Here is a 22,049-nt window from a genome sequence, read left to right as displayed (position 1 = left end):
GAGATTAGTCTCAGCAACTTAGGCTCTATCTCAAAACAAAAAATAAAAAAGGGCTGGGGATGTAGCTGGGTGGTAGGGTGACCCGGGTCAATCCCCAAGCAACTTAGCCAAAAACAACAAGAATAAGACATAAATGATTGGGTTTTATTGCCTGTGAATTATGCTACAGTAATTATTTTTTAAAAAAGAAAAAATATTGCAGAAGGAAACCACCACTTCCTGTCTGACTTATTGTATAAAGACAAACACAGATCTGCCCATATTCAATCAGTTGTTAGACTGAAGGGACTGCCACTGGCACCTGACTGACTTTCCACTGAGACCTTATTGTAGACACCAGAAGACACATCCCAGGGGTTAGTCAGTAGACAACTACCATAAAAAGTGAAAAGGAGTCTGAATGTGGTCCAGTCACTAACACTGCACTGTGATAGAAGAGTCATGTGTTGGCGTGTGACCTTGGTTCAACCAAATTAAGTGTGTCAGTTGAGATATTTTTAAAATTTTGAGATTTGTATGAGAAAAAAGGTTTTACCCCTTTTCCTGGCATAGACTCTGAGGGGGAAGCCATTTCTTCAGTAGGATTTGTTTGGCATTGGTAGGGGCATGAAATCTTACTAGTTGGAACTCTACTAACTGGAAATTTGGGACAGCTGGGAAAATACATGGCTCTATGTCTTATTTAAAGTCCATCTGAAAAAGAACCTGTCCAACAAAATCTGTAGGGCAATCATATCACCAAGGGAGTGGCTCAAAGTGTTTAATGTTTAAATAGGCGTCAGATTGTATGTTCTATATTAACAAAGAACCTGGGTGGGGAAAAAAGCCCAAGTTTGTGTGTGTGTGTGTGTGTGTGTGTGTGTGTGTGTGTGTGTGTATTTCTGTTTCTAAAGGATACACCTGAAATGGGAATAGGAAAGAGAATGAATCAGACATTACTCTCCTATGTGCACATATGAATATAATGACCAATGTAATTCTACATCATGTACAACCAGAAGAATGGGAAGTTGTACTCTCTATATATATAACATGTCAAAATACATTCTACTGTCATGTATAACTAATGAGAACAAATAATAAATATAGCTGTTAAAAAAAAAAAGAAAGAAAAAAAAGGATACACCTGAGTCAAAATAACCCAGAACATGACAATAGGATGAGAAGGAATATTTTAGGCAAATGCTGACAAAAGTACTATAGCAGCATTACTGTGGGGTAAAATAGACTTCAGATGCCTGAAAGACATCATAATTTACTAAAAGATCAGTCCTGAATGCTTATGGATAGAAATTTGAAATATATAAAGAAAAAAACTTACACATTACAGTTGAGCTGTTGACAAACCCATAGCTGTCTTCATGGGAGACTTGACTTATTTCTCATAAATCATTAGGTCTAGTGGATAGAAAATCAATAATATAGTTAGATGCATATAATGGAGAGTACACATAAACTTACAGATCAACTTGTAGAAGTTGATTTTAAGTCAGTCTACAAAGAAAATCTTAATAAAATAGGGATGTAATAAGTTTCTTCCCTCTTAAGGAGATACTGTATGTAAAAGCTCCTAGCTTTGAACACTCAGGAGATATTTGTTCTTTCTAATATCCCTGTTTATTTCTTTTATTCTAGGAACTGCAGCAGTAGGACACACAGACAAGATTGGACGTTTGAAAGAGCTCTGTGAGCAGTATGGCATATGGCTTCACGTGGAGGGGTAGGTGGATAGGAGGTTGTGTGGCTCCTTGTTGGGCCTGTACATAGTCTTCATGAACACAGACCTCCAGGGCATCCCTAACACCACAAACAAGAAGAAGAAGAAGCATGGACATCCAGGCCTCTCTGTAGTGACATCATTAAGGGTTCTTTTGGTTACAGATAACAAAATAACCCAAATTGACTAAAGCAAAAGAGATTTAATTTAAAAGACCAGTACTAGGATTGACTTCAGATATACTGTCAACCAGAATTCAGTGTCTTCCTCCCACCTGTGTTTCCCCAGTCACAGTCCCTTGGCTCGGTGTCCTGGGTATGGGCTGAGTGAAGGGACTTTCCTACGATAGTGCATGATAACTGCACAGACTGCAGCCTTCCTTCCAGCAGGGCAGAGACCTCATGAAGTGGAGTGCTCGCACAGTCTAGGCTACGTGCCCACTTCAGGAGCAGGCGATGTCTCCATCTAAAGCTCGTGTTCTGGTAGAGGATATTGGGGTGTGTCTCAGAAGGCCATTGGAGTGCCTTTAAGGGAAAGGTGGGAAGCCGATGCAGGGCAACCAGAGTGGTGATCGTGCCCACCACATCATCCATGGTAGGTTTCTTTTTCATCTCCAAAAGAACAATGTCTGAGAAAGAGTAGCTGTGAAAGATGCAGAATGGTTATGCCTGACTCAGTAAACAGGGATATGCCCTGAGGCATTTTCAAGGTTTTCTTGGAATTTATATCATCTACCTGTTCCTTTGCTGTCATATAAGCTAACGGCAACTGAAAGACATTTACATGTCACCCTGCAAAAAAGCCTTCACTTTTTTGGAAAGTGCATATTTAATGAATCAGTAACATTACGTGATTAGTTCTTAGATTGGTGTTTTTTCTTCCAGTGTGAATCTGGCAACATTGGCTCTAGGTTATGTCTCCTCGTCAGTGCTGGTATGTTCTTGATTTACTAAATATTAATGTTTTTAAGAAGGAATTAAAGTCTTTCAATTCTTGGTGGCTTTTTTTTTTTTCAAAGTGTTTTTAAATGGAAGAGGGAGTTGGGTTTAGTGTGTTCTGATAATCTAATGAAAATTCCTCCTCCTCTTGGTAGGCTACAACCAAATGTGATAGCATGACACTGACTCCTGGACCGTGGCTGGGTTTGCCGGCTGTTCCTGCAGTGACTCTCTACAAGCATGATGATCCTGCCTTGGTGAGCTTGTCCTCTCTGGAGTGGGGAGTGGCTGATACTCATTATTGGCTTTAGGGACAATTTTGGAGGCTAAAAATCCAGATAAGTGGCTCTCTCTGGTCTGCTTATTTTTTTGTTGTTGTTGGTGGTGGTGATGGTGGTTGTTTCTTTTTAATACTGAGGATTGATTCCAGGGGCACGCTACTGCTGAGATACATTCCCAATCCAGCTAGCCTCAGACTTGTGCTCCTCCTGCCTCAGCCTCCTAAATCGCTGGGATTATAGGCATGCTCCATAGTGCCTGACTAGGGACAAAATATAGAATAAAAGAGTGAAAGTTTTCTTGATTTTACTTTTTTTTTTCATACAGGTGATCCATATCATACAGATTTTTCTATTATGTACCTCATTCTTCCCTATGTATAGGAAGAATTTTTTTATGACATTTTATGACTGCATAATAATCAGCCACTTGGGCTGGGGATGTGGCTCAAGCGGTAGCGCGCTCGCCTGGCATGCGTGCAGCCCGGGTTCGATCCTCAGCACCACATACCAACAAAGATGTTGTGTCCGCCAAGAAATAAAAAATAAATATTAAAAAATTCTCTCTCTCTCTCTCTCTCTCTCTCTCTCTCTCTCTCTTAAAAAAAAAATAATAATCAGCCACTTAAGTGTCACAGTTTTTTTTATCATGATCATATCTTGTGAATTTGTTGGATGTTTTCAGGTTTTTGTTACTGAAATGAGACAATGAACATCTTTCTGTATTTCAAATTGTTCCTTGGAATAGGTTCCCAGAAGTAGAATTACTGAGTTGTAAATATTTTAAGGCCTCTGATCCACATTGTCTAGTAGGATGGAACATGACATTTTTTAAAAAATCAGAAGTTGTTTCTGATAGTAAGTTAATGGCAGGCATATACAAACTACATGTTAAGTGATTATTGCTAAAATAGTTGATGTCTTGCTCATTTGATAATGACCGGGTATTCAAGGATGCTCAGAGCACCCTTGCAAGTGGCTGCCTCTTGAATGGCTGAGAGCTCTGGCTCAGGCATATCATCTGGATTCTCTTCCTGGCTTTGCCACCACTCACCTCTAAACCTATGGATAAAGCCAGGACTCTGAACTAAACTACCTGGAATGAATTCCTTGTGGAGTTGTGGGGAGGTCAAATGGATAAAGAAAACAAAGCATGCAGTAGCATCTGTCACATAGTAAGTGTGTGTAAATGGTAACTGTATAGTTCTGAGGATCCAGTGTCTTGGATTAATGCACCCATATTGGCTTTTTCAGACATTAGTTGCCGGTCTTACATCAAATAAGCCAGCAGACAAACTCCGTGCCCTGCCTCTGTGGTTATCTTTACAATACTTGGGACTTGATGGGATTGTGGAGAGGATAAAACATGCTTGTCAACTGGTGAGTAGAAACCTGAAGTTTAAATGAATCACAAAATCTCCTTGACAAAAGCAGAGACAGAAAAATTATGCATTTGTGTACCTGCCATCCAGGACCTCATCATCTGAATTTACCATCTCATAAACTATCAGACTTCCTGCCCTGTATGTATATGTTTCTTGTTGGAAGATCTGGGAGCAGCTGCTGGCATTGACTCAGAATTTTGGGCTGGATAAAATCGGATTAAAAGAAGATAGGCCTGCTGGCACACACCTGTAACCCCAGCCACTTAGTGGATTGAGGCAGGAAGATCACTAGTTAAAGGCAAGCGTGGACAACTTTTCAGAGATCCTGCCTCAAAAGAAAGGGCTGGATGTGTAGCTTAATGGTAGAGCACCCCTGGGTTTAATTCCCAGTATGAGGGGGGGAAAAAAAGATTAAAAGGAAAACCACTGTCAGCTTAGAATGAGAAAAGAAGTCACAGAATAACTTCCAGGGAGAGAGAGGATGCAGAAGAATAAACACTCTCTTTGGTTGATCCTTCAGGGTGACAGAATGTGAAGGTTAAAGGTAGAATATGGATGACATGCACATTTTTAACACCCTGGCATCGGTTCCCAAATTGCAGGATTCTGGGGTCAGTTCTAATTCTCCTTGCATTTGAAGTGTTCTAATTTTGAAAAGTATATAATTAATGCTGTGGTTAAGTATCCAGTCCATTTGGTTGCTATACCAAATATCTTAAGCTAGGTAACTTAACACCATAAATTTATTTCTTACAGTTCTAGAGGCAGAGAAGTCTCTGATACCAAGAGATTGAGTGTCTGATGAGGGCCTCTTCATTATATATGGTGCCTCTATCTGTCTTCACATGGCAAAAGGGGAGAACAGACTCCAGTCCCTTTTATATATACCTTCACTAATTCCATTCATGAGATTCCAGAAGACCCTACCTTTTAATACCATTATATTGGGGTTTTAGTTCAATATAGGAATTGTGGGTGATACAAACATTCAGGCTATAACTTTTAGAAAGCAAACAAGTAGCATTTGTACGGTATGAAAATTGAACTCTACTCAAATTCAGAAGCATGGTGTCACCTTCAACACCTCCATTTTCTCTCCTGTGAGATAGGGATATAATTCTACTAAAGATTATTATATGAGGACCTAATGAATTAATGTATGAAAGTGCCTGATCACACAGTAAGTTATAAATATATGTTTAAATCATTGTTTTAAATATTTTCTTGGATTGGCAATAGAGCTCATTGGTAGAACACATATATATATAGCTTGCACAAAGGTTTGCTTCACAGCACTTAAAGATATATGTACTTGTGTGTACATATTACATATGTAATATTGAGCATCCTTGCAAACAGCAGCCTCTTGAATATTATATGTAATGTGTGTGTGTGTGTGTGTGTGTGTGTGTGTGTGTATACATGCACGTATATGTGTATTCATTCTTAGGGAATCGGTACTTCCTCAAGTGTTATTTTTATATTTTAAGAAAAACTAGCATTTTCTTATTTCTCTGACAGTGGCCCTTTGATTCTATAGGATAGTTCCCTAAAAAATAATTTTAAGATTTATGTTTATAAAAGCAGCATATTTTTAAAATAGTATTCTTGTGCTATTAGTTCATGTCTCGGTTTGGTTCTTATGAAAAAGGAGCCTTTATTGCCCTAGTAACTTAGTCAATTTAGGGAAAAGGCTTGGGCTCTCAGGAGAGTTTTTCAATTCCCTTTGGCCTGTGGGGTGCAGGAAAATAATGATGACACTAACCACCTAACCCTTGAGGTCACTACAGCTCTGGCATGTTCCTGAAAGCAAAACCTGTGGCTGATCTCAGATACTCATGAGGATTTCACTGATCCCCTGCTGCTGACTCACTGTTCCAAGTGCACACATTAAACTGCATGGACTTCAGCAGTATGGTCTTCTGTGTCATTTCATGCTTTACAGTCCATTTTTCTCATACTTTCCCTGAGGGGAGAAAGCAATCTTCTCCCCCGCCTCCTTAACAGCAGCAGCAGCATCTTCATGGGTAGCAGTTACAGAGTGTTTATTCAGTGCCAAGCACTGGTGAAGCACTTCACATGCATCCACTCATTTGACCCCCCCCCAAAACGACATTAGGGTGTAAGTTCCATTGATAACAGCATATTAAAAATTAGGTATTAGGCTGAGCATGGTGGTATGTGCCTGTAACCCCATGAGACTGAGGCATGAGGATGGCATGTTTGAGCCCCATCTGGGCAACTTAACAAGACCCTGTCTCAAAAAATAAAAGAAAGGGCTGGGGTTATAGCTCAGTGGTAGGGTGCCCCTGGATTCAATTCCCAGAGCCCCCCCCCAAAAATTAGGTCTCATGAGGGGCTGTCCAGAGTCAATGCTCAATGAATACCTGTTGAACTAAGGCATCCATACTGCTGTTATCCCAGCCTGGTGACAAGGGAACTGGAGTTGAGACATTCTGCAGTGGTGATGATGGCGGTCATCATTTCCGTAGTGCACGCTGTGTTCTAGACATTGTTCCTGAGCACATAATGCATATTGGTGCACATTTGATTTTCACAATCCAGTAAGATGCCATCTTAAAGTTGAGGGAACTGGAGCACAGAGGCTTAAATAGTGTATCCAAGGTCATAGCTAATAAGTACCAGGCTGGGTGACTTATCCTGGTCCTCAGGTGGCAAGTGATGGAGCCATGCCCCAACTAGTACACAAGCATGATGTGTTCCCTTGGTTGTCCTTGTCTCCTCCACCAACAGTCAGTGCCATGCCTTGCTCATGTTTGTACTCAAGTGGCTTTTGCTTTGTTTTGTCTTTTCCTCTGGAACTGGGAATCCAACTCAGGGCCTTGTGCACGCTACACAAACACCCTGCCATTGAGCTACACCCTGAGCCCTTATTTTTTATTTTGAGACAGGGTCTGTTGAGTTCTCCAAGCTGCCTCAAACTTGTGATTTTCCTGCATCAGCCTCCCAAGTAGCTGGGATTATAGGTGTGCACCACCACATACAGCTAAACTTTATAGTTTTTTAAAATAAATTACTTACATTGCTAATAGGACAGATTCACATGAAAGAGCTTTTCTTAAATCTGGGCATGTAAATTTTAACTGAAAGATTAAAGAATGTTTGCAAATTTTGAATTGCAAAAATTGGCAGTCAGAATTTAGAAATCACCAAATTACAGATTCCTTTGTCTGCCTGAGATCCTTATTAGCAGACCCTCAATGACCCTCATGAAAATTTGCTAATATGTTGTATCAATCTAATGAAATTACACAAATTGTTGTTTGTCATTTGCAGAGCCAACGGTTGCAGGAAAGTTTGAAGAAAGTGAACCACATCAAAATCTTGGTATAGTATATAATTGCCTCTGTTTCTGAAATAAGTAACTTTTTTTTTTAACTTCAGCAATAGAATGATTTTCTACAGATGTAATATATATCAGTTGAGTTATGACAGCTCCAAGTAAATAAAACCAGAATCTTTGGAGAGATACATGTGTGAGTTAATAACCTCATTACACAGATAGCTCAAGAGGAGAAATGTATACCATACAATTTTTAAATTCCTATAGTGCTTTCATATCATCCATTTATCCCGTTATGATTTAGAATTGCACAAAGGTCTTACAAGCACCAACGTCTTCACCTATCCAAGAACACTAGAACACCCATCTTCTGAAATGAGAAAGCCTTCTGTGTCTCAGAATGCTTTGGGCTACTTTTTCTGAAGCCTTCTGACACCAGAGTTTTCATGTGCATGAAGGAGAATGAGGAGAAAAGCAAGTGGACCTGCTCTTCTCCTCGTGTCTTCCTACAATGAATCTCTCAGAGATTGCTCCCTCTATCCTGAGACAAGGAAATGAGAAATTTTGCAGTCCTAAAAACCAAGAATGTGTATCAGTTCAGGTGGGCATGTTTTCATGTTTTATTTTATATTTTAGAATTTCATTGTATTTTAGATTTTTATTAAAATAGACTTACTGTTTCTTTGATAATTCATCAGAGTACAGTTCAATTTAAAACTCCTAAGTTGCTGGGATTATATATTTGAATTTATTTGGGGCTCAACTTGGAATAGTGCATTTATTCTTTAGAACAAGGCTGGGTGGGGAGACTCTCTGCATGGATCCACTTGACCTGAATTCTAGATGGGGGAACCTTACTTCAAATATCACACTGAAGAAGGAACAGGGATGATTCCAAGTCAGGAGGCTTTTAAGTTCTGCTCTCAGTAGTGCCATTGGGTAGCCCTATGACACTGAGTCATTTTCTTAATCTTTTGAGCCTGTGATCTCAGCTGTTAAATCAAAGTATGTTAGATTCTACTGACTGCAAAGAGAAAGACCCAAAGTATGGATCAGACTGAGCAAGCTGTTGGGAATCAAGGCAATGCAGAGCCTGGATTCTTCTCTGGTCCTGCTTTACAAACCCACTCCAGTATTTCCTCAAGTCCTCTCTCCTCTGAGTAAGAGGAGTTTAATGGTATTTTTTTTTATTTTAATATTTATTGTTTAGTTTTTGGCGGACACAACATCTTTGTTTGTATGTGGGGCTGAGGATCGAACCTGGGTCGCACGCATGCCAGGCGAGCACGCAACCGCTTGAACCATATCCCCAGCCCCGAGTTTAATGGTATTAATTAATCACCAGTTTCTTGGTTTGGTTTTGGGGGTTTTTTGTTTGTTTGTTTGCAGGGTGAGGGGGGATTGGAGATTAAACTCAGGGCCTTGTACATGCTAGACAGGCACTCTGCCACTGAGCTACATCCCCAGCACTGCCCCTTTTTTAAAAATTTTGAGATAGGGTCTCTCTAAGTTGCCCAGTCTGGCCTAGAATTTGTCATCCTCTTGCATCAGCCCCTAAGTAGCTGGGATTACAGGTGTGCGCCCCTGCACCTAACCAATGACCAGTTCTTTTGGAGCATCTTTATAAGGCCACACACAGCCCAGACATAACCCTGCTCCATCCCTTCTTCCAGCAGCTGTTTTTTTCATAGAGGATACAATAATTGGCAAACATCACAAAGCACTGTGGTCCTGTCAGTCATCCTCATTATCACCATCGCAGTTGCTCCTTGGGATATGCTTCCTGAGCACCGTGTGTGGTCCTGAGTACCTGCCTGCACCACCAGTTTACCGTTGCAGCGGCCTCCCTCTGCCTAGAAACACCCATTGCTCCCAGTTCTTCTCGTGACTGCTTTCTTAGCTTTCATATCTTACTTCAAATATCAACTTTTCAGAAAGGCTTTTCCTGACCACCCTAAGATAACCTCCCACTGCCATCTATCATTCTATCCCTAGGTTTTTTTCCTTCTAGGGTGTACTTATTACTCTCTGAAATCATGTATCTGTTCATTGACTTTTTTCCTGCAGAAGCTCTTGAACACTTTATGCAAACTCACTACTATCCCTCGTGTGCCTTAAAACCCACAGCCCTGGCCATGAGAGCCAGGCCCCGGCCATCCATGCTCCTTCTTCCCTGCAGCTCAGCTTATAATTTTCTTTCTGAATTAACCTTTGTTGTGAGCCCAGCAGTAGTTTAAACTTTTTATCATTGTAGTTATATTTAATCCAGTATCTCAGATATTTAGAATTGATAACTTCAGCGTTAGCCCAGTCTGCCATGTTGCTAGAACTAGAAGTTTATGTATATAGCCTTGTGCCGTCTTCCTTAGGCTTATCAACACTTGAGACTGGAGTTCAAGGAAAGCAGTCAGTCGTAATATACATAGAAGTCATAGCACTCAAATTATTCTTCCTTAACTGAAGATTGGGAACAGATGAATTACTGCCACTTTTTTTGTTCCTACTTGCTTATTGGGCTTATCACACTGATCTATTTAAATATTGAGCCCCTGTTTCTTTAAAAGTATTAGCAATTTTATTTATGTAAAAGTTAAAGGAGGTAACAGAATCTGAGAGCATATTAGCATAGGAACTAGCTCATTAAATAATTGGCAGATTTGAATATAAATCTTAATCAGAATTATATTCACAAGGCCTTATGAAAAGTTTTGGGGTCAGCTACTTCCTGTCTCTTCAAGTTAGCATTTCCTGTTGTGGCCCTACGGGTGAGTCATCATACTCTGCCTTGGAGCATGAGTTTCATGACTAGAGTTATAGTGCTGCTATTGTTGAATGCTCAGAGAACTTCTCCCCCAGAGATGCACCGCCCCCCCACCCTCAGTCACCCACAGAGGCTGCCAAGGACATTGCTGCTCACTGTACCCTGAACCCATGGCAAAGCTGATGGCTGACCACTTGTTTGTTCAGTGGAGAGCAGGAACTTCTGCCATATTTTCATAATCCAGTGAATGTTTTCATCTATTATGAAATCTATTAATGTGGTCAATTGATGCCTGTTTTGTATAAGTAGTGATTCTGAGTACTAAATATAAGTAAATATATTTAGAAAATACATATACAGTTCTAGATTGTGGGTGTCTATATTGCCTGCAGGTCTTGCATTCTGCTCTGGAAATTTTACAAGGTGCATAGAAAGTACTTGTTCACCCTGCCACTGAGGGTATAAAAAGTTTTAATAAATCCTGAATAATTTCTGGAATTCTTGAAAGCATTTGTAGGATGATTCTAGCTCTACTTTTCCCATACTTTTTGGATCTTTAATGGTAGAACTATATTTATCTATTAATATTCAGATTTCTTCCTGATTTAATGTCAGTGTATATTGTCAGAGGCTAACCCTAGAATCCACAGAGTACTGTCAGGCTGGTTCATAGGTACACCTAAAAACTTTATCAAATCTTTGCTTTTGTGTACAAAATGGAGGTCTCCAGCCTATTTTCCAAACTCAGTGTTTCATTCTGTGGGTGTTTGGAATTTGCCATCACTTGGTAATCCCAGACTTCTGTTTTTGCAGGTAGAAGATGAGCTCAGTTCTCCAGTAGTGGTATTCAGATTTTTCCAGGAATTATCAGACTCAGGTAGGTCATTTTTAATAGAGGGTTATTTTCATATATGTATTCAAGGGCCTTAAATTTGATACCATTTCAAGTTAAATAGTCAAAAATATTTTTGAGGGCTGGGGATATAGTTCAGTGATAGAGCACTTGCTTAGTACTGGTCTAATCCTCAGTACCACTAAAAAACTAATAAAATTTTTAAAAAATTATAGTTTGTTATGATTAAACCAGTGGTTACTAAATGCCAGTTTCTGGACCAGTCCTAGATTGGCTAAGAAGAGTCACTTGAAAATAAAGATTCTTGGGTCCTATATCCTAGATATTTTGATTTGGTAGTTTAGACCTAGGAATTTCTATTTTTAAATAAGTCCCAGCTGGGCATGGTAACACGTGTCTACAATCCCAGTGGCTCAGGAGGCTGAGTCAGGAGGATAACAAGTTCAAAGCCAGCCTCAGCAACTTAGCAAGGCCCTAAGCAACTCAGCAATAGCCTGTCTCTAAATAAAATATTTAAAAGGGCTGGGAATGTGGCTCCATTGTTAAGCGCCCTTGGGTTCAATCCCCAGAACCAAAAAAAAAGAAATCCCAACTGCCACCAACTTAGTCCAGGGCATCACTGTTTTTTACCTCGGTGGCCACAGTCCCCATCTAGCTGATCTCTGACTTCCTCCTTTCTACATAGCCCCTTCCAGACCATGCTCCACAGGGCAGTGAGTGAGCGTTGTAAGTGGAAATCACAGCGTATATTCCCTCCAGAGCCATCAGTATGTTTCAGCTGAATGAAGTCCAGGCTCTGTCCCATGCCATGTGAGGCTGTCATATTCTTCCCCGATTTCCTCTGACACTTCTTGTCATTGTGCCTCAGACAGACTGGTCTTCTCCACATTCCTACAGTGTTCTTTGCTAGCATGTGGCCATGGCACTTGCTCTTCCCTCTACTTCAAACACATTTCCTCTTGTTCTTCTAGGGACTGGTTCCTTACCATTTAGGTCTCCACTAGCTGCCCACCTCCTCTGTCTGTCCTGTCTGAAATGACTCCATCGTATTAGAGTCCCTGCCTTCTTTCATGGCACTAGCAATGACATAGTGGTTGTTTTTTTTTAATATTTATTTATTTGTTTTTAGTTATAGGTGGACACGATACCTTTATTTTACTTTTTTTTTAATGTGCTGAGGATTGAACCCAGTGCCTCACGCATGCTGGGCAAGTGCTCTACCTCTGAGCTACAACCCCAGCTCGTGGTTTTCGTTTTCTTTATGGTCCATTTCCTCAACGAGAATGTAAGCTCCAAGATGAATGTGCCTATCTGGCATATTCTTAGGCATGAATAAGTTCCCAAACCATTTAAGAGCTGAAGGGTAATTTTTGTGAAACCCAACGTGGATGCTGTTGGGAACTCTGACCTTGCATGATGCTGGTTAGACTGGTTGTTAACCTTCAATTCTTTTTGTTGTTGTTGTTTTGCTTTTTTGGATTGCCTTTCAAAATTTCTTGAAAACAGCCATTTTTAAAAATGAAATAATTCAGTTTCTGTGACTGTATTCAGCTGTTACATGAGGGAAAAAAGGTGTGGAACATTAAATCTTCTGTCAGACACATTTGATTTCAATAATATGAGACTGTTTTCATATTGGGATCTAAGTGAAGTGGGGTTTCACTAAGATGTTTCTTTTAGCTAGCCATGTTTCTGAGAGTGAATCCTCCTGTGTTTTGGCCTCAGATTCAGTGTTTAAAGCTGTCCCAGCACCCAACATGGCACCTTCAGCAGTCAACCGAGAGAGGCACTCCTGCGATGCGCTGAATCGCTGGGTAAGGAAAGCGCCGGTCTGCTCCCTTGTACATCCCAGAGCATCACCACCTGGCCTCCTAGCTGAGACAGCACAAGGTCACGCATGAGAAATCTGACTCACAGGCAGGGAGTCTCCTAGGAAAGCACTCGGCTTGTTCTGGGCTCTGCTCTGAATCAGATCCCCACCTCCCATGCTGTGACCTCTGGCAAGTCTTGGGCCTCCTTTCCTTACTTTCCTCACGTGACCACTGTTGCTGTCTGCACCTGTAAAACAGCAGATATGGGCTGCACTGCTGCTGCTTGGGTGTGGGGTGAGGTCCAAGCCATATCAGAAGCACCAGGCCAAGTCCATGTGTGCCTGTGGTAGGCTGACAGTGCCAGGCTGACAGTGCCAGTCCAAGGCTACATGGTCAGCCGCTTTTTGGATACTGTAATACTACTAGGATCACAGTCTCAGTCATGTTCTAGACAGCATGTGGCTGCTGTCCACAGCACTGCCAGGGTTTGGTGAGTTACGGTGCATCTTTGCAAAGCAGGTCATAACAGCCATTAATAAACCCCGGTTAAAGCAGATGGAAATGAATTAAATTAGAATGAAAAATGAATGAAATTAAATGAAAACTTCAGGTTACTCAAGTGTGTGTAGAATATCATGTTTTATGGCAAACACTCCACTCAGAAAAGATCCAAATGTCAACAATTGGTGTTTTTGAGTGGTGTGTTATGGGTAATTTTTACTTTGTGGTGTTGGGTTACCTGCATCTCACATTTTTTCTACAGTTAACTTGTATTAATAAGAAAAAAATGTAAAATGTGCCATTTTTAAAAACAAGTAACTCATAAGTATTTAGAGACAGTCTGAATATGAAAGGACACCAGCTCTATAAGCCTGTGATCTGGGCTGAGTGGGTGAGGGGAGGTGGGGGACACTCGAGTCCTATGTGGTAGGAGCTGATGCGCTGTCCTTGTCCCACAGCTGGGAGAGCAACTGAAACAGCTGGTACCTGCGAGTGGCCTCACTGTCATGGACCTGGAAGTCGAGGGCACGTGTATACGATTCAGCCCTTTAATGACAGCTGCAGGTAAACAGTCTTGTGGATTTCCCTCATTTTTATTCCAGAGGGAGTGGTTCCATGTCCATTAAAGTCCACGCTGCTGCTGATTGATTAACTTTTTTTGACATTTGGTTCTGTGGTTTCTATCAGTCTGTCTGTTTTGGAGGTGGAGATGGTAACTGGGGATCGAATCCAGGAGTGCTTTGCTCTCCCTAAGTTGCTGAGGCTGGCCTTGAACTTGGGATCCTCCTATCTCAGTCTCCGGAGTCACTGGTATTATAGTGGTGCACCACCACACCCAGCTCCAACATTCTTTTTGGAAGGGCTTTAACTTTTCTTTTGGACTACATTTAGGTAGATTAACATTCTAGTGTAACATCTCAAAAATCGAATGAGACTTCTGAAATCACAAATTCCTATGCTCTGATATTCTGTGACCCTGGTTTTTCTGTTTTAATGATTCTTACTCCCAACTGTATGTTTGAATCACCCGCAGGACTTAACAACTACCAGGCAGCTGGGCCATCAACAGAGAATCTGATTTCTTAGGTCCAGGAGTGGAGCCTGGACATCAGTATTTTTTTTCAATTGCATTTTGTTGTTGCTGTATGTATTGAAGGTGTACAACAGTATGTTTTGGTACTCAGAGGTGAAGACCTAATACAAGGCAAGGTATAAAGAAAGGGCACAGAGCTCCCATGCCCTCTCCTGACGCACCATCTTCCAAGAGCTTCCATGTGTCCCACTATCCAGAAGATTCCCCACAGATTCCAGTAGGCCAGTGAAGGTTGAGAGCCACCTTTTTAGACTTTTCAGAAAGCAGTGTAGTTCAAAATGTGTCTCATGACAAAGCCCTGGGGACATGTATCTTCCTTCTCAGCCACTAAGTGCCTGTGGGACCTTGAGCAAGATTCTTGCTCTCCAGACGTTCCCCATTACCTCACGGTAGCAAAATGAAGACTAAACAACAGGAGAAATAACTGTGGTGTCCTGTTGCACAGTAGGGTGACCTCTGATGACAATAATGTTCTATACATCTCATAACTAGTAGAAGGTCTTTGAATGCTTTTCCACACATGAGTGGTAAGTGTGTGAGAAGATAGAGATGCTTACCCTGATTTATACACTACAGTGTGTACAATCAAAATATCACCTGGTACCCTATGAATATGTACAATTTTTATGTGTCAGTTTTTTAAAAATCATCTGGAAGAAAGTAAAAATATGGTGGTACTTTTTTTGAGAGATGATCTAAATATTTTCAGAAAATGTTTGGTGGTTTTTCATGAGATGTGTTCAACTTTTGGGGGATGATATTTTCTCAAAAGTCATGAAAGCAAGAAAATGCAGGCATTTGTCCTGCAAAAAAGAGGCCATTGGGGCTGGGGTTGTGGCTCAGTGGTAGAGTGCTTGCCTAGCATATATAAGGCACTGGGTTCAATCCTCAGCACCACATAAAAAATAAATAAAGGATTGTGTCTATCTACAACTAAAAAAATACTTAAAAAAAGAAAAATCCATTATTATGGAGATTGCTGATGGCCTTACCACCGGCCCTGGAGGCTGAGTCTCTGAGGCTGGAGAAGCCAGCTGAGGACATCCTGAGCTTGCTGGGATTCGTGGCTGAATAGAGGGAAGGATGGGGGAGTAGTATCCCAAGACACTTACACCCAAAGCCCTAACACCTCTTAGCACTTGCCTTGAAATGATGGTATTGTCACCATCCCCTGCCCTTCCTGGCATCTCAGACAAATCCACCAAAACACTTTACTCATGAGACCCGGTCTCAACATAAAAAGGGCTGGGGATGTGGCTCAGGGGTTAAGTAGCCCTGGGCTCAATCCCTGGTACCAAAAATAAATAAATAAATAATCCTATGTGGGGGGAGAGCATATTTACACCTGAAACAGCTGGCTGTGTTGATCTTTAATGTGATTCTTTCATATCTAGCTGAGTGGCTTTTTGTTTAACTCCTCAGCTGCAGCCAGCTGGATGCACCTAGAGCCTTTGACCTTGCTAAGAAGGGGACCCCTTCTTCTCACTGTTAACCATTCCTTAAGCATTTCTTATACATCCTGTCAATGTTTTCAGTTTTAGGAACTCGAGGAGAGGATGTGGATCAACTAGTAGCCTGTATTGAAAGCAAACTGCCAGTCCTGACCTGTACCCTACAGCTGCGTGAAGAGTTCAGGCAGGAAGTAGAAGGGATGGCAGGTCTCCTATATGTTGATGACCCCAACTGGCCTGGGATCGGGGTTGTCAGGTAAAGGTCTGGCTGGCCACGTGATGAAGATGACCTGGCTGTGTCAAGCACATGGGTGGGACATTTTGTGAACCAGCTTAGAAATCCAAGATGAATACAAGTCATAGCATAGTTATCTATTGAAAACTCACCTAGGCATTCTGGACATGTATTAAGGCCCAGCACACACAGGTGGTTTGGTCCCCATTGCGTTCTGTGAAGCAGGCAGCCATGTGAGCTCTGTCTGTATGTGCCAATGTGCAAGTTCCAGGGGGAGACCCTGAGATGGTTACCTTCCTGGGTATATAAGAACTGCAAATCAATAAGCAAAAGAACCCAGGTCTAAGGAAGAGAGCTCTCCACTGGCCTCTACATGAGGCCTCTACAGTCCTTCTGTGGCTGCTTTCCTCTAAGGAGGCCCATCTCCTGTTTTTCAAGGCATGTAAGAGACCTACAGAACTTGTTTCCTCCTGATTTTTCATGGACCAAAAACTTAGAATATTCTTGTAAGTTTTTGATCTTAAGACACGACAGTTACTCCTTTCCCCTGTCTCACTCCACATCCATGTTAATCTCTAGTAGCTCATATTCCACTTACAATCCTGTGTCTGAAGAGACATTTGTTCTCTTAGATTGAAGTGCTGTTATTTGATATTGTTTTTAGGTATGAACATGCTAATGATGATAAGAACAGTTTGAAATCAGACCCAGAGGGGGAAAATATCCATGCTGCACTCCTGAAAAAGTTAAATGAACTGGAATCTGATCTTACATTTAAAATGGGTAATTACTGCTTTTATAAGTAAAGATCTTTGGAGGGACATTTTCTATAATGGTTAGAAGAAAACAGGTTTCCTCTTGGGAGGAAGCTTTGGCTCAGTGCAGATGGAAGTGCGGCTCCTAGGGTGAGTCCTCCCTCCTCCTCAATAGCCTTCTGCACCTTTCCCTGTTGAGCAGTGTCTTCCTCACTCTGTGAAGGAGGCTCCTTCTGCATGGTCCTGGTTATTATAAAGGAAAGTGGCCCAGGGCTCACCCTCATCAGAGGACTTGGGAGCCAAGCTTGTCTGTTGTTTCCACAGGCCCTGAATACAAAAGTATGAAGAGCTGTATCTACATTGGCATGGCAAGTGACGACACAGATGTTTCCGAACTAGTGGAGACCATTGCAGTCACAGCCCGGGAGATCGAGGAGAACTCTAGGGTCCGTAAGACCAGTCAGTGTTTAATACCTTTTCTAGGTCTTGGTTGGCCAGCTAGTTGGGGTCCTGAAGGAAAAGGCTACCCTCAAAAATGTCTACTCTGAGTTCTTTCCCCAAAAGCTTGTCATTGTTGCTAGGCGTGGTGCCAGGCATCAGGAATGCCAAGTGGGTGTGACATATTCCCTGCCCTGGTGAGCTCACCAGGCAGTGGGGAGAGGCACATTCAGCCAAGAAGCATGGTGCGGTGCAGACTATGGATGGTAGCGACTGAGCACTGGAAGACGCCTCCCTCTCAAAAAGGAGCTAGCTGGGCTTGAGTGGATGAGGCAGGTGTTTCTGATAACGGACTTCCCACCAGAAACAGACCTGCCCCTGTTGGCCACTTGGCATGGAGGTTGAGGGTACAAGGATGAGGACATACTCTCCAAACCAGGCATGTCTGAGAGGAAGCAGACGTGTGTTATGTAATTCCTTTGGGTAGTGTGGGGAGAGAAGGAAGTTTAAAATAAGGCTAGATACCAGCTGCATTCCCTGTGGGGTGGGCTTCTACATTACTTCTGACTCTTTCTCCACAAATGTTGAACAGCGTGTTTTCCATTGATGCAACATTCAGGTTGTAAGTAGTTATTTCTCCTCTGTTGCCTGGCAAATGAAGGCAGTCACCAAGATGTGTGTGTGTCTGGGCCTCCATGAGCATTTTATACTCTTATTTGATTTTTTACTTTCATTTTTACCGGTGTTTTAATGCAGAATCTACTGATATATTTTTGAAAAATGTCCCAAATGTTGTGCTCATAGTTCTAGTCTGTAGGCAAGAGACTTAGGCAGATAATGCCTTTCTTGGTCTTACACAGCTTCTGGAAAACATGACGGAAGTTGTTCGGAAAGGAATTCAGGAAGCTCAGGTCCAGCTGCAGAAGGCGAATGAGGAGCGACTTCTGGAAGAGGTGAGGCCACCACAAGGACTCCCAGCTGCCATGGGCTGGGAGGGGGCTCAGCAAGGCCATTCTGAGCAATGGTTATGTTTTACAGGGAGTGCTGCGGCAGATACCTGTAGTAGGATCCGTGCTGAATTGGTTTTCTCCAGTGCAAGCTTCACAAAAGGGAAGAACTTTTAACTTAACAGCAGGTAGGACTCTGTTCTCGCTTACCTGAGAGTTTTAACCAAACACCTTGAGTTTCCAACTCCCCTTCTGCTAAGAAGTCTCTTCCATTCCCATTCTCTATCCCTGGGTCCTCTGCCAGGCACCTGAGCAGGTGAAGCATGTCTGCCCCTACTGTTATCACCTTCCTTCTCCCCAGACAGCTGACACAGCCCTACAAGGCAGGCTCGGTGCCTTGAAGCAGTGGAGATATGTTTGTTCAGAACCTTAAGGCAACGGGGTTGGGCACCTGAGCTCAGGGTTACTGTTCCTTGTAGTTCCCAGCAGAAGCTATTCTAAAAAGTGGGCAGCCAAGGCCACAGCACGCAGCGCTAGGACATTTTGTTTAACGCCAGGCAGGCAGCCAGCAGTGTTACCAGTTGCTGGAATTTGGGGAAGATAGTAAAGCCTATGACTTCTTTCCTGCTCTGTGAAGAAAATAATATTCCCAACCCCTAGGTCCCTCCTTTGTTCCTTCCCCAGGAAATGATGACTGCATTGTCATAACAGCAAAAGATAATCTGATTTCTAATCTGCCAAGCCTCGGCCTTTAGCAAAGAGGTGTCTGTTTCTTCTTGCTAAAGTGCGTTCCGCAGCTGGGCCTGGCTCCCCAGGGGTGCTTGTGGCAGTCCCTGGCCACACATTCCCAGGGACTCAGGAGACAGGAGAAGATAGGACACTCAGCAGGGTGGCCAAGTGAGCCAGCTGCAGCACAGCTTTTCCTAGTTCTCAGCACATTTCAGGAATACAGTGTCTCCACCAGTCTGGGAAGCTGAATGGCTAGTCACAGCTTATTAAGGCACCAGGCTGATTAAGGGCAGGTGGCATCTCCCAGGACAGCCTCTGCCAGGAGCTTCCACCCACTCCTGTCCTTTTTTTTCCTGGCAGGCTCTCTGGAGTCCACAGAACACACATATGTCTACAAAGCACAAGGTACAGGAGTGACACCACCTCCAACCCCCTCAGGCACTCGAATCAAACAGAGACTTCCAGGTACCTCACATCTCCATGTTTTGAGTTCATTAACAAGGAATAAAATTGGTTGTATTTCTCTTGGGAAAATAGACCTTGGCATCACGTATAATAGTTTTTCCCTGTTTGCTGCATTCCTGTGGTTTCCTGGTTCTTGAATCCAAAGTCCTATTTCTCTTAAGACCAACTATCCTTGTCACTAACCATTAAGTAGTCTTGAGATTTAACCTTAAAGAATTCCTCAGTGGCATTCCAAGGGACACATAAGGTCTGGGGAGCTGGCAGTATTTTCACCACGGTACTTACTCTTCTGAGCTTTTATTAAGAGAACCTCAAAGGTTGCAGCTTGGGGAGTATGTTAATGTCACAGTAGCAATTCTGGGTTCCCCCTCACCTCTTAAGGTGGTTCAGAGGCAGGAACTGCAGGGTTCCTGATGAAGCAGTTACTGTGAGGTAAAGCTGTGCTGGCTGCAGAACGTCTTCGCTCAGCACCGCCCACCCCATCTTTCTCTAGGCCAAAAGCCTTTCAAAAGGTCCCTGAGAGGTTCAGATGCTGTGAGTGAGACCAGCTCTGTCAGTCACATTGAAGACTTGGAAAGGATGGAGCACCTATCCACTGGACCCGAGCAAAATACCCAAGAGATGGCCCATGGTCCTGAGCAACCCCCTGGGGATTCCGTCCCTCCAGCTAGCCATCCCGAGGCCCTCCAGAACAGGGCCCAGCACCCTGAAGATGACCACCCACAGGTAGAAGAGCCGGAAAGCTTAAGATAAAACGCAGCTGGGTGGAGGGCGGACTGACTGCTGTCCCGGGAGGGGAGTTGTGTTGAAAATGCGAACTGTGCCACATGCTCACACGACAGGAGTGACTTATTTGTGCTAAACAATAATTTTTTTTTTTTTTTTTGCACAAACACATACCTAAAAGCCAGGCTTTCTAGGAGGGCAATCGATGATTTTATATGTATGTAAAACAGCCAAGTACTACTGTTTCTGGCACACCCAACTATAGTAATCCCATTTCCCCCCAAGTTATCATAAACACTTTTTATTCAGAAAGAATATTTAAAATTTCGGGTGCCTGCCATTTGAAACACTTTCATCTTTCTGAATATAAGCATAAGTTGTTAGGTTGCACATAGTGACTTTGTGGCAAAGCAGCCTTCATTAGGACTCTGCAGGTTCTCTGCTGGGCTTCCGTAGAGGGAGACCACAGCATTCGTCCATCTGGTTCAAGGATCTCTAGTGTGATCGAGTTGGATTGGTTGGCTTCAAGGAGAACAGGTCTCAGCGGGACAGTGAGAGTATAAGAAGCTGCCTCCTGCTGTCTCCAACTGCTGCTTTTCCTGGAGATTGAGTAAGGACTGTGTCCACCAAGCTGTGGCAAGGCTTCTGTCTGGAACTGTCCTCTGCCACAATTCCTTTTCTCCCTTTATATACTCTTTATAAACAAATTTAAGGACTCATCTATTAAGAGTAACTCTAACATCTCTTCCCGACCATGTGTGTATATATATATATATATATATGTATGTGTGTATGTGTGTGTGTGTGTGTATATACACACATATACATATATATGTATATTTTTAAATACTGGTAAAGCTTTTAAATCAGACTGAGCTCGTTTCTGTTTAATATCTGAAAGCCCGAAAGAGGCTGCTCCGAAGAGCCCGACACTAAGTATGCTGTGCAGCGCTCCTTAGGTGGAATTCTCAAGTAAGTACCTTTGACCTGTCACTCTGGAGCACCTCCGGCTTCTCTTCCACTTGTAGCTCACCCTGGGCCCAGCTCAGAAAGGAGAGCCAGAGAAGTCATCTCTCCCAGTCTGACCAGGCCAGACTGCTGCAATTACTGAAGTAAGCTCCTCATTCCTGCCCATTTCTACTATCCCAAAGCACCGCATTCCTTCCAATCGGGCCCCTGTGCCTTTTTTTTTAGCCTCACAAAGTCAAGCAATGGGAGAGCATAGATGGGGAGGAATTCACAATGGATCTGTGGATTGCAGTGTTGGAGCCTTAGTTATGCCACATTAAGCCTATAATTATACTGATTTGATGTGATTTTTGACATTTGGCACTTGTTAAAATGCAATTTTCCTTTTTTTTTTTTTTTTTTTTTTTTACTTTTTTTGGGGAGAGGGGGTGCAGATGATCAAACACAGTCTTCCCTGTTTATTTGGTGCAATGAAGTATAGCAGATAACCAGGGGGAGGGGTAAATTATCACCTTTAACAAGATTAATTTTTAAATGTTTTTATATATATATTTGGAATTGTTAAATTGGTTTTGCTGAAACAGAATTTCATCCTTGAGATACTATTTGAATGTTGGTTTCAATAAAGGTTCTTGAAATTGTTACCACTGAACTCAGTTTATAAATCTTACCACTAAGTAGGCACGGTGACTT

At 42.4% G+C, this 22,049-nt stretch overlaps 1 protein-coding gene across 6 annotated transcripts in view; it reads left to right on the top strand.

Annotated features, from left to right (window-relative positions):
• Pdxdc1 (pyridoxal dependent decarboxylase domain containing 1) overlaps nt 1-22,049 on the top strand; it is a 54,663-nt gene that overhangs the window by 31,428 nt on the left and 1,186 nt on the right. For 4 of the 6 annotated variants that reach the window (XM_077802981.1, XM_026409249.2, XM_026409246.2 and 1 more), the window contains exons 9-23: nt 1,636-1,720; nt 2,602-2,650; nt 2,811-2,912; nt 4,188-4,313; nt 7,616-7,666; nt 11,197-11,260; nt 12,962-13,050; nt 14,007-14,112; nt 16,177-16,348; nt 16,992-17,110; nt 17,407-17,528; nt 18,381-18,473; nt 18,559-18,655; nt 19,557-19,661; nt 20,155-20,387. In XM_077802981.1, the coding sequence (XP_077659107.1) occupies nt 1,636-1,720; nt 2,602-2,650; nt 2,811-2,912; nt 4,188-4,313; nt 7,616-7,666; nt 11,197-11,260; nt 12,962-13,050; nt 14,007-14,112; nt 16,177-16,348; nt 16,992-17,110; nt 17,407-17,528; nt 18,381-18,473; nt 18,559-18,655; nt 19,557-19,661; nt 20,155-20,387 (1,613 nt within the window). Of the gene's footprint in view, nt 1-1,635; nt 1,721-2,601; nt 2,651-2,810; nt 2,913-4,187; nt 4,314-7,615; nt 7,667-11,196; nt 11,261-12,961; nt 13,051-14,006; nt 14,113-16,176; nt 16,349-16,991; nt 17,111-17,406; nt 17,529-18,380; nt 18,474-18,558; nt 18,656-19,556; nt 19,662-20,154; nt 20,388-20,877; nt 21,975-22,049 lie in introns of those variants that run through there. The other 2 variants (XM_026409247.2, XM_026409250.2) reach the window with 2 other exon arrangements.

Source organism: Urocitellus parryii, chromosome 9, assembly GCF_045843805.1.
Source record: "Urocitellus parryii isolate mUroPar1 chromosome 9, mUroPar1.hap1, whole genome shotgun sequence".
NCBI lineage: Eukaryota > Metazoa > Chordata > Mammalia > Rodentia > Sciuridae > Urocitellus > Urocitellus parryii.
The sequence above is the reverse complement of the archived record's forward strand: the minus strand, read 5'-3'. Positions and strand labels throughout refer to the sequence as shown.